Genomic DNA, 12,500 nt, shown 5'->3' on the forward strand with positions numbered 1-12,500 from the left:
AAAAGAGAAAGAAAACCACAAGATGGTACAAAGCGGTGGAAAGCTGTGGGAATGACATCTCCTTGGTTAATTTGACCCATGGTGACTCCATTTTTCTTTTAACTTTTCTTTGATCCCTGTGGCAGCTTAAAAAGATATAACGATTAATTCTTCCAAAAAGTGTATTTGTTGTATTGTGTACTTACCGATTATCAACGAAAAGCTTAGCATACTCCTCAGTTCTGTCCTTTTATATTCCAGCATTTGAAAAAAAAGCTTTCCATCTAGAGTGATGAAAGTGCAATCACATATTAAACGGAATTCGCGCAACAACAAAGCGTAAATATAGTCTCTGGATAAAGGTCAAAGTGTTTTCTTTCAAATGCCATCAGGCTCATCAATGGATGCATTCATTTACATAAGGATATAAAAGGATTGTTGACACTTACTTAGTCACGCTTTCCTCTCTGGTAGCCATGTTGGGATCGCTGCTTGTGAGGAATGCACCCAGAACCCTTTGCACACAGTCTCCTCGTAAGCGCTTTGTTTTTGAATTTCCGCGGGGTTTCCCGGGGGTATTTTAGGTCAGGCAAATTTGAGGTAAAGGCCCTAGGGGTCTGGGCATAAAATCATGCAAATCTGCAGTAATTCCCCCGCTATTGCCCGACAAAGTCCCCGCATTTCGCGGGGGCCGGGGGGCGGAGGAAACAAATGACTAGTGCATAATGCCAAGACTAGGACTAAACCAGAGAGGGACTAAATTGACGAAAAGAAACTAGCTTAGAAAATATAGATACTATTACTGATTTTTCTAATATATTTGACAGTTTCAAACAGAAATCTGAAATTGTGTACAAGATTGTGTAAATTTCGGATACTGCCTTTCCCTCCACTCCTGAGCAACTGTGAACGTCTGGGACTTTTCATGGGGGAATACATGACCGATGGACAAACCGGAAATACGCAAAATACTCTGGGTAATTTTCGCGTGGTCAATTAGTTCCATATTGAAACGAACACAAAATGCCGAATAAGAAGAGAAACAACGCACCTAAGAATGCTTTTTACTTTTTCATGGTATCACTAAAACCTAAACTTGAAAGGCAAGGGGTTGTTTTGGAAAATGGCATGCAGTCTTTGGCAGAAATTGCTGGTCCACGTTGGAAGGTAGGTTCCTGTCGATGACTCTGTGTCGATCGAGAAATGACTATTCCTCACGGGAACGAAAACAACTTTTAGCACCCAAAAGGATTCTTTCATTCTCGAGGGTTGAAACCTGTCTTTTTTTTTTTTTTCATTAGTCATCAAAAGTCTTTTTGCGTTACGCTCTTTTTCTTATAGATAGTTTTCACTTGACGTCTCAGCGGCCATGTTTAGGAATTTGACTCTATTATAATGCAAAACATGAGCCATATAATTTGCCTTTGTTTTGTGCATCAACGTGGTCGTCTCATCACGTGATTGAAACCATCTACATTGTATAAGAACCTTCCGTGTACCAATAGACCGAATGCATAAAAATTAATGATGGCAGCCAATCTTTTGTTTAACAAGAGGCTACAACTAGCCTAAACTCGTGCCTGAAAAAATACAGTAGTGTTTGGTTAATTTAGCACTAAAGAAAAGAAAAGAGAGAAGTCTAGCCAATTCTCACGTTGGCCTTAAGCCGCTGTTACACGTTGAAACTTTTAGCTGAAACTTTAATACTTGAAACAGCGCCGCAAAAATGTTTCAGCAACAGTAGAACATAAAGAGTCGAAACTCGTTCGGGAACGTTGAAACTGGCCTCGAAATGTTGTTTACATGGCTAGTTTATGATCATGATACTTACGCAGGGCAGCATAACAAGACCGAGTGAGATCAGTTTCACGAAGTGGTGTAATACACAGTGAAACTCATGTTTTTATCACCACTGTGATTGCTGCGACTGTTGCAGAAGTAGAAAGCAGTTCTGCTGTTCATGAAACTTGTCTCCTAATGGAAGTTTAAAAAAAGTTTCACCAAACCAAGCATGTTACACGGTGCAGTGCCTCCTGAAACTTGTTTTGCGGCTCTGTTGCACACAAGTTTCACCTAAAAGTTTCAACGTGTAACAGTAAATGTGCAAATGTGTAAACGTGTAAATGTGAATACGCATATTTTCTGCTTTTTACATGTAATTTGCAACAACCCTTTTTAAAATTTGCAGCAACATTTATAAGTTTGCATTGACTATTTTAAATTTGCAGCAACTTTATTTAATTTGCAGCATCTTTTTTATTTGAACAATGTCCCTTGTGGGCCACCATACCGTGGCGCTTATTCAACTAAACTTGGTATATTCAATCTGTTTTGCAAACAGTTGGAGAACAGCAAGAATGCTGCAGGAATGGCATACATGTACATGTAGGTGTCCAATATGGAGTTGCTTAAATTGGATACCTGTAATTGGACACTCACATGATCGCGACAAATACATGTAGTCATGCACAGAAGCAATCAAAATCAAGAATTTTATAATAGTTAGGGTTAACCCTAGTAATATTTTTATGACAACAATTTAATCATATCAATGCACAACATAAATAAAACAGAATTGGTTGACCTAATTTAGAAAATGTTTTCATAAGAATACATCACTGTCATGGTCATTTCCTTTAAAAAATTATCAGAAAACATACAGTAATAATACTTTTGAAAATATCAATCCTAAATGTAAGAAAAATGTTAAGAATCCTAAATTCTTAATAATAATACTAATAATAATTATTATTACAAAAATAATTATTATTGTATCATCGCAAATTACATGTACTAGGAATTGCGAACTACTGTACAGTGTTCGACAACTGGAAATTGAAGGAGGACTCGCATTTTTTGAGCAGCCCCTAGTCACCATCAATAAAAAGCTTATTTCTTTATGCATTTATCAGGGTTAATATTTCACCAGCTCCTTCACTATAAATAAAGTTATTGCAAAAACTGTGTTTGTTAGGATTTGCCTGAAAATGAAAAAGAAGTTTATCAAGAAATGGCCAGGCAAGATAAAGGAAACAGGAAGAATCGACCTGCTCGGAATGACAGAATGGATTGTACTGGGGAGTATCTTTCGGTGAGCCTTAACGCTGCAAGCTTCAGTTGATGTCTTGCTTTTCCTGGTTAATGTTGGCACTTAAAGTGGATTTGTTTAACCCATTGAGACCTCAAACGCCCTAGGACGCCCCCAGTTTATGAGTAAAATTGTCTGTAGACACAGGAGTCAATAATTTATTGTTTAACAAAGCCTGGATAGTATTAAAATTTATTCAACATTCATGTACATGTGCATGTATTTTTGACAAGGAGAAACTGAAAGTGCATGTACAGTACAAGTATAATGTAATTAAATTTTAGTTTGTTTTCATGGGACGTTACAGTGGCCATGTTTGTGTTGCTAACTAATCCTCAAGGAATTGAGTTCTATTACAGCTGTAGCATGCAAGTGTTTTCTTTTGTGGTAACTGTTTTTTTCAAATGGAATAACAATAATTTTTTATATGATATTGACTTGTGAAGTCTCAGATGGGAGTAGCAGTTTTGTTAAGCAGAGGTAGTGCATTCTAGTGCTTAGGGCGCTTGCCTTGAGATCCAGAGATCCCGGGTTTCAAGACGTGTCCTGAACACTAATTGAATGAAATCCTTCCAAGTTCTCAGCTGCACGTGTAAATAGCCAACTGGTTTGCCTCCCGCTAGTTGGTATATTCTTAACAGTGTTGTTGTTGTCCTGTCCTGTCGTTTTATTGATTGCGCTTCACTGGCCCTGAAAAGCCTCTATGGGGAGTGGTCAGTGGTTGTATCGTATTGTATTGTAATCAATAACCATGTATTGTTGTTGGTGTGTTCAAAGGAAAATGCAGAGGTTTTACCTTTTTTGAGGACATGTTGTGGCATGGGTTTCGTGGTTTCACAAGTTTTGTGGTTTCAAGAGTTTCGTGGTTTTATGGATTTCATGGTTCCACAGGTTTCATACACTGTAGTTTAATGGATTTCGTGGTTTCATGGGTTTCGCAGAACCATGAAACCTCTGAAACCATAAAACCCATGAAACCACAAAACTCACGAAACCACAACCCATGAAGCCAAGAAAGTCAGTAAACCATGAAAACTATGAAACACATGAACCCTAACCTTTGAACCAAAGAACAATACTCCTTTAGTGAGCATGTATATGTAGCAATAATGTAGCATATCCTTCTTATTACCATCGTATATTCATTTTCTATAACACAAAGTTGTAACTGATAACTGTAGTGGATTACTTATTTTATCTTCAGAAACGTGTTGACACTGTCAGTCTTAATGAGAAACGACGAAAAGAAGAAAGAGAAGACGTTAAGAGAAGATGGCTTCCAGGCAGAGGTGAGATAAGATGCTTAACCTTTTGGAAATTGTGCTCATTTAGTGGTGTCATTCAAAGCCATTATCCCTCCACTGATCATGATTTCCAAAAACCCACTGGTGTGTTTGGGTTTTTTTTGTGAAAGCTCATGGGTTTTCATAAGTTATAAGTTGTGTATTACTTCTTTCAAAGATGAATAAATAAGCCTGCATAACAGTTTTTATCATGTTTAATGGTTTTTTTATGGATTTTTGGGACAATACGCACTGTGTTTGTGCAAAAGCTGGATAAAGGTAATAAAAATGAGGTGGCCAATGACAGGTTCAACCCCAAAATATCACATGTCCTGCTGCACTTTTCCGTGATGTATAAAAATGGAGAAGGATTCAAGATGCATGTACAGCACTTGTATAATTGACTGGAAGATTTCAAGCATCAAGATTGAAACTTTTCTCCTTCTTTGCCATAGCTGTGTGTGATGAAAAATTTTACATGATTGGATTCATGTCATACTATGATCTGCCTGATGATGGATATCTGCCATGCGAACTTGGGGCAGTAGAATTCTCCCTCAATGGAGGCATATTGAGAAGACTGCATTACTTTCTCCCACCAGGTTTGAAAGTTATAATCAATTGTATAATTTTAAGTGCTCTAGACAACATTGTTTACACAGAAAAAATAATACATTTTTTACACTGTTGTTACAAAATGTGTTGATAATTAATTTGAAATAATATTATCATTCCAAAGTACTGTTACAGTAGCATCGTATCACACTTAAGGCAAGCCATAAAGGTCCAGTACTTACATGTATCTGTCTAATAGCCACCAAACACACAACTACTCTTGCTACAATGTATCTTTTAGAAAAATAAATGTATTGGAAGGTTTTCATTAAAATTTGAAATCACAGGAAAATAGTGTGAAGTAAAAGAAGAATCATCTGAAAAAGTAAAGTTCTATTGCAATGGAAAAATTAATGGTCATTTGGAGAAAAGTCATAGTCAGGGAATGTCTTGTATTTGGCAGATAATTCTCTGATCCCTGATTTGTATTATCCTTGATCCCTGTTTTAAAAAGCCCTGAGTACAGTGTATGTCAGTATGTACTGTACTGATTGCAACAGGTAGACACAAGGTGCGTGAAAACAGTCAGCTGTCAGACTCCCTTACAATACTTTTGGTGAGGGAGAGGGTGGTACTCCTGCGTACACAGTCATAGTCACACACAACTGGGAATCTTTCAGTAAAAGTGTAATACATGAAGCTGATTAACTTTCCAGGCCCAAATACATGTTATCTTGAGGTTAAAGGTTTCTGGCAAGGTGTGCAATAACAAGCCAGAGGGGCATTACAAACCCATGAAACAGTGAAACAAAACACCAAAACACGGTGTTTGACCCCACCATACAGTGACAAAGGTTGGATTTGAGATTAAATATTGTTTTACGCCTAATTATTGCAACTCCTAATCTCAATCTTAATCTGAATCCTGATGCTTATCTCAAAGAATTAGGACCAATAACCTTTTAGGCCTACAGTAATTAGGCCTAAAACAATAATTATATATATATTTTTAATCTCAAACCCCAACCTTTGTTGGTTGGTATTCAATGTATGGTGACGTCATACATGATGTTTCGGTGTTTTGTTGTTTCGCTGTTTCGCGGTTTGGTAATTTCCCAGCGAGAGGTTCTTTTCACAAATGAGTCAGCCATACTGTACTGTACATTCCTTGAGTGAGCAATCTTATTGCCAGGGAATTGCAATGTTGAACATTATTGTTGTAGCAAAACCAGCTTTTTTTCTTAGCTAGTAAAATAAATAATAAACTGTTACATGTACTTAACCCTTTCAGCCCCGATAGTGCCAAATGGCACTTATAGATTTTACTCTGTCTAACGCCAGACGATTTTACTCATCAATGGGGAACCCCTCGGGGCTTAAAGGGTTAAGCTAACAGCGTGAAAAAACTATGTCCCCGTTTAACCCTTTCAGCCCCGATAGTGCCAAATGGCACTTATAGATTTTACTCTGTCTAACGCCAGACGATTTTACTCGTCAATGGGGAACCCCTCGGGGCTTAAAGGGTTAACAGCATTGATATGGAGATGCAAGGGTCCCAAAAATGTTATTTCACCCATTTGCTTTGAAAGCCCTCCTGTTGAAGATTTTCTTTGCTTGAAACACTTTCGGACTTTGTTCATGGCTTCCATTGTTTTTCTCTTTTCAGGAGAGCTGAAGACAGGGCTTAGATATGCAGCTATGAGTACAAGTGAGTTGAAATTATGTTTCTACATGTATATGCCTGACATGTTGGTGCAAGGAATGCAATGTACTATTATAAGATTTGCTATAAACTGTTTTTGCAGGTGAAAGAACGCATCAGATCCCTATTGAAGGTCTGGCAAAGAAAGAAGACGACTATCGCAAAATCTGGCATGACCTCTTGCGGTTTGTAAATCCTGAACAGACAGCTATATTCCCTCCAGTTTACTGTCGGGTGGGTGGATTTTAAAACCAGTTGTTTCAACCTTTATTGTTTGTTAAGAGAGATTCCATGAATGTCTTTTGTGTGTTTTTTTTTGTTCTTGTAGATTTCAGAGACCAAGCAAACAGAATTCTGCTTGCAGTATGTGTCAAAGAAAGCAGGTTAGTTGTTTCTCGGTAAGGGTCATTACATGTACAGGACTGTACAGTGTAGTTGTGTAATACAAATGTTTAGCAGTCAACTTTTGTGTGATATTGAATGTTGTTAGTGTTCATTTCAAGCATTTTCCTTTGGGGGGGGGGGGGGGGTGAATACTGCTGCTTGAAAGGGTTTAAAAATCAGAGTTTCCTGGAATGTGCATTTTCAGGGAAAGCATACAATCATGTACAGTCTGAAAGCAAAGCTTTCCTTTCTTGCTTCATGCACACAATTGTTTGTACTTGTTCGTCAGACATGAGGCAAAAACTGTGTTTTAATACACTGAGACCAAGAACCGATTGTGCTAGAAGTCTATTGATATTTTGGTGCTATACTGTGGAACAGACTTACATTTACGTGTACATGTAACAACCAGATGAGGGGATGTGCATCTTTGGAGATTTAAAAAAAATCAAGGAAATGGATTCATTTGTATTGCTCTTTGTTTCCTTTTCTGACATTATAGTTCATTTCTTATGTAAATTCTAGGTTTTTATTTCTTAGGTCTTATTTGTATTGTTCTTCAAATTTTGGGACCACTTGTTAAGAATTAATTTTGACAATTGCCATTTAACTTCAGAGATGCCAAACAAACTGAAGAAGGTGTATGAACTGGAAGGCCTGGTATGTGATTTGCATGCTCACTTCACTGCCGAATCAGGAAGCACAATGGGAATTTCCAAATCAAAGGCAACAGATCTTATCTCCAGCACAATATTTGACTATGAACCTAATACAAGGTAAAAATCCCCAACTATTATTTTTTTTCTAACTGCACAACAATGACTTTATAATAATAATAATAATAATAATAATAATAATAATTATTATTATTATTATTATCATCATTATTATTATTATTATCATTATTATTATTATTATTATTATTGTTATTATTATTATAGCAGTGCAAACGTATGTATGCTAAACGATAGCTAAAGCACAGTAGGGCGCTGTTGCTTAACCTAAAGGCCAACGGGAAATAACAAAATTAAAAGAAAAACTTATTATAGAAACTAATACATTAAAATGTCTTCTAAGTAGACCTTGAAGGAAAAAAAAAATTCAAATCTCCTTCTCTGAGATATCACATTAAAATACTTAAAAAATGCTCTACTAGTGTCTTATCTTATGTCATTATCTTGAAGTGGCAGGCAATGTTATTATTATTATTATTATTATTATGGCAAGATTTGGTTGTCGACCGACCACTCTGGAGAAGAACCATTGGAAATGTTTGTGGAATTGTGAATGCAAATCGAATTGCAACTTACCAACGACAAAAGGAGCACCGAGCTCGAAAGAAAGCTATAAGTGGAAATTGATTAAATAGAATTTATTTTATTATGTATATTCTAGTGTTTTACCCGTATCGGGTCTAGGCGTATTCATCATTATTATTATTATTATGTTATTATTATTATTATTATTATTATTAACCCATTGAGTCTAACGGGTTCCCTATTGACGAGTAAAATACTCTGGTGCTAGACAGAGTAAAATATTAAGTATGGCCAGTTCAGGAGGGCTTGGTACTCAAAGGGTTAACAACCTTGTGATGACTAGAGATGCCATTATTTTAATTTGGATAATTATGATCATTATGCTCCATTTTCTCCAGGTGTGACTGGCATGAAAAACATGAAATCAAGTTCTGTGCCCTTGGAACAGTTCAGCGTTACTGGTAAGAAGTGAAGATGTCAGCTTTGTGAAAACATCCAGTGTGCTTTTAATTGTTCTCCCTCAGTGTGGAAGTTTGCATGTAAATGCAAGAGCTGCAGTACATTGATCAGAGTGGAGTCATTTAAGTTATTGGTATAATTTTATCTCACCACAATGTGTTATTCTCTTCCAGCTTCTGTATGTCAGATTTTCTATGTTCTGTTTATGGAATCCCCTTGACTCCAAACCATTTACCAGAGAGACCCGAAGGATCATTTGGCGCTGCAATCCAGCCGCCAGAAAACAGCTGGGCGTCACGGAAGGAGACACGTTCCAGGGGACCAAGGCAAGCTGTGGAAGATAATCAAACCTTCGGCTCGAGAGACTATCGTTATCCCAATAGAGGAGCTAGCAGTGAAGGTATAAGATAAAGGGTAACAAGTATTTATTCTTGGTCTATGCAATCGTATGGTCCTGGGTTCCAATCCTATTCAAGCGTGGATTTCTTTGGCTTTTTTTTGCAACTGCTGAAGTTACTCAACTACATGTAACTGTAATGATATGTACAACTTTCATTTTGTGAGAAGCATTGATGTAACACAAATGTATGGTTGCATTTTATTGTAATGTAGGTGATATTTTATTACACTTGAATTGAATGAATTAAGGTGGCTGAACACAGTTTTTGATACCTATGTTTAATTTACCTTTTTCTCTAAAACCCTTGATCCTTTGGTCGCTAAAAATGGTAGCAAGCAAGTTAATAACACGAACTTCAGTTTTTTGATATTTAAGCTGACATATATGCCGTTGCCATGTCAACATGAATAACTATAAACATGACTTTAACAATCGGTTTTGTTTATTTGTATAAAATCTGGCCGTAGCATTTTCTTTATGATTTGTATGCAACAAGCTTGTAACATTGCTCACAAGTTAACACTGCAATGTATTTTAATAATAATTTGACCAAGAGATCTTTAATTATCCCGTGTTGAAGGTTCACTGGAATATCTAGAATTTCCTATGTTAAAGTTCAAATATTTTTCAATACTCCAGTTACTTATTTCTTAAGTATTTTTCGTGCCAAATTTCGTTACATAACGAGTGGTTCTCAAGACATAGGGGTATTTGCGAGAAAGCTATTCCGCATTCACTCGCAATTTTTTAACATACTGCGCATGCACTGCATTTGGTGGGGCTTCATTCGATAACAAAGAAAAATTGCATCGTTATCTTTTCTCTCATACATTTTTCATAAAAGACTAAAACCATCAAAACACTTTGTTTAATTATGAGGAAAAATAGTACAGATAGCATTGAGAAAATAAAATGATTGCTGTAGTGAAGCCATGTTTATTTTTTTTGCAATCCTTGCGTGCGCGCTGCATTGCATTAGCAAGAGCGCGCACGAAAACTGTTCGGCCACCCTAACAGCAAACAGTAATTCAAGGATAAATAACAAACAATTTTCTATTTTCACACAAGAACCAACAGGTGGATACACACGGTCTGGACCCACTTATGATCAAATGAGTCTTTACAGTACAGATGACAACGACAGTGAATATGCATCTTCCCAGGGAGAAGCAGCAGGTTCCTCATGGCAGTTTCAGACACAGTCTTCTCGTCCCCCACAACCATCATCTGGGTTTGGAGTGGGACGAGGTCGTGGACGAGGGCGTGGTTCAGTGCAAGCCAACCAACCTCTCAGACGACCAAACTTCCCTGGGGTGGCTGAAGGTGGAACTGCTGGCAGTGCGAGTAAGATGAAAATAATTTAAAAGAGCCTATCTCTTTCTCAACCATTTCACCCCTAAAGCGGCCCCATTGATGAGTAAAATTTAATAGGTCAGTCTTGGCATTAGACAAAGTAAAATCTACAAGTCTCCTCTTAGGAGGGAAACGCTTAGGTAATTAAACACATTTTCAAGCAAGGGTATTTGCATATAAACCCAACTTTCTCTTCCCTTATAGTCATTAACTTTCCGCATATTGTTTTTAATTTCAGATTCTACTTCTTGGAGCCGCATTGTTGCTGCAGAGCCAGCCTCAGCCTCTGCCACCAATATTCCGGAGTGGGCCAAAGTGGAAACCAAACCACATCCAGCTGGGCGGGGATTAAGAGCCCCTGCCACCAGACCCAAGGTCTATGCTGGTGTCATGAATCCACCAGGACCAGGACAAGCACCCATGCCACCTCCTGCATGGCAGATGCAAGTGTGGCAAGGAGGCAGGGGTGTGGCATCTCAGTAATAATTTTGAAGCCTTCAAAATAATATTTACCGGTATATGGGTAAAAGTGACATTTGGGATCTTAATTCTTTGTTACACAAAGCTTAGCTATTTCCCCACGCTGCACTTTCATTTTGTCTTGTGCTTGTGATGGAGATGTACAGTACATGTTAACCACCGTTATTAATATTTATGCAAGAAGAAAATGTTTTGTTCTGTTCCTGAAAAGAAAGCAACAAGGGAGATCAAGGATGTTGTTGAGAGCTTGGAGGATTAATAAGGGATTCCTCTTTTGCTTTGCAAATTGAAGTTCAAATCCCAACCAAATGTTATTTTTCCACCAAGGACATTTAGAAGTTCCATGTTCTATCAGGCTGCTGTTGCTGAATTGTTTACAGTAGATAAGTCTTATTTTGCCGAGGGTTTGTTTTCCTTGAAATGTTGCTGAAACTCCAGATTCTTTTCATTCAGTTTAATGAATGCACCCCTCGCTTTTGGCAACCTGTTCTTACTGTAAGAGTTTTCATTCTACCTCTCTCTTTACAAACTTTGGTTCCCAGGTGAATTCTTTGACATGTTCAATACCTGCTGATGTTCAATGTCTGCTTCCTTGCAGTAATTCGAATCACCATGGTCTTCTCCAGATTGATTTTTAGTTCAACCCGTCTGGCTTTCCTAATACAGTTTTGCTGTCTTGTCCTGCAGTGTGGAATACGAGAGAAGTGTTGTGTTGTCAGTAAAATCCAGATCATCAGGCTTTAGAGTGAAGTTCCCCCTCGTGCCATTCTTACCTGTGCCTTTTCATTAACTAATCTCTCACCATTAGGGAACAAGATCCAAGCCATGGTACAACCCTGTTTGGCACTGGTCTTTGTATCAAACCATTCAGCTATATTTTTCCCTGCCCCAGGTTGCTCGAAGCATGGTTAGCCCTAACCAGCATTGAATAACATGGAAACCTGTTAGGTTTTGATTCCTCTTAACCAACGGTTAGCGCCGGCTAACCAGGGTTTGAGCAACCGGTCCCTGGTCGTCTACAGCGCACTGAAAGTCATGATCACCCACAAAACTCGCAATAGACAAAAACAAAAGCTTTTTCATAGTCTATGAAATTCCGGTAGACGTATGCCTGTCACTCATTGACCTGTTTCATGTTGTTCCTTAGGTCCAATGTCCCCCTTCCTCTCCTGTATTCTACCTTCTCCTCCTCAAATTCTTGTCCACTCCATTCCTTATTTAAGTAGCTAGGTCTTCTAGAAGGTAGCCTCTTACCAAATTAAATACAAAATGTCAAAGCACTGTACAAAAATATAAAAGACAATACCGGAAATATATATATATATATATATATATAATCAGGCCAGTTATGTGTTAGTATGGCATAAAAGCAAAGTCCTTCATTAATCCTTTTGTGTTGTGCTAGAGATTCTGAAGTTTATAATACTCTTCATTGAGTGAAAAAAACAAACTTTTTGCTGATCACAAGATATAAAGGCCATCAAATTGATGAGACAATCATAATATAAACCAAATACAGGGCTGCACTTAATGAAGAAAAGGCATCAACCTCAACCCA

The 12,500-nt window shown here is 37.6% G+C and overlaps 2 protein-coding genes across 2 annotated transcripts in view; one reads left to right on the plus strand and one right to left on the minus strand.

The window, feature by feature from the left end:
* LOC137983340 (FMR1-interacting protein NUFIP1-like) overlaps window positions 1-12,500 on the minus strand; it is a 200,645-nt gene that overhangs the window by 8,809 nt on the left and 179,336 nt on the right. The gene's annotated exons all lie outside the window — the stretch shown is intronic.
* The window catches only part of LOC137983018 (protein maelstrom homolog), a 12,007-nt gene continuing 451 nt past the window's right edge, over window positions 945-12,500 (plus strand). Inside the window, exons 1-12 of the mRNA XM_068830178.1 lie at window positions 945-1,146; window positions 2,954-3,070; window positions 4,272-4,356; window positions 4,806-4,952; window positions 6,572-6,613; window positions 6,711-6,841; window positions 6,936-6,990; window positions 7,608-7,767; window positions 8,649-8,711; window positions 8,883-9,109; window positions 10,178-10,453; window positions 10,701-12,500. The exon at window positions 10,701-12,500 is cut by the window's right edge and continues 451 nt beyond it. Of these exons, the coding sequence (XP_068686279.1) occupies window positions 1,003-1,146; window positions 2,954-3,070; window positions 4,272-4,356; window positions 4,806-4,952; window positions 6,572-6,613; window positions 6,711-6,841; window positions 6,936-6,990; window positions 7,608-7,767; window positions 8,649-8,711; window positions 8,883-9,109; window positions 10,178-10,453; window positions 10,701-10,945 (1,692 nt within the window). The 5' untranslated portion in view covers window positions 945-1,002 and the 3' untranslated portion in view covers window positions 10,946-12,500. The remainder of the gene's footprint in view (window positions 1,147-2,953; window positions 3,071-4,271; window positions 4,357-4,805; window positions 4,953-6,571; window positions 6,614-6,710; window positions 6,842-6,935; window positions 6,991-7,607; window positions 7,768-8,648; window positions 8,712-8,882; window positions 9,110-10,177; window positions 10,454-10,700) is intronic.

Source organism: Montipora foliosa, chromosome 13 (assembly GCF_036669935.1).
Source record: "Montipora foliosa isolate CH-2021 chromosome 13, ASM3666993v2, whole genome shotgun sequence".
NCBI lineage: Eukaryota > Metazoa > Cnidaria > Anthozoa > Scleractinia > Acroporidae > Montipora > Montipora foliosa.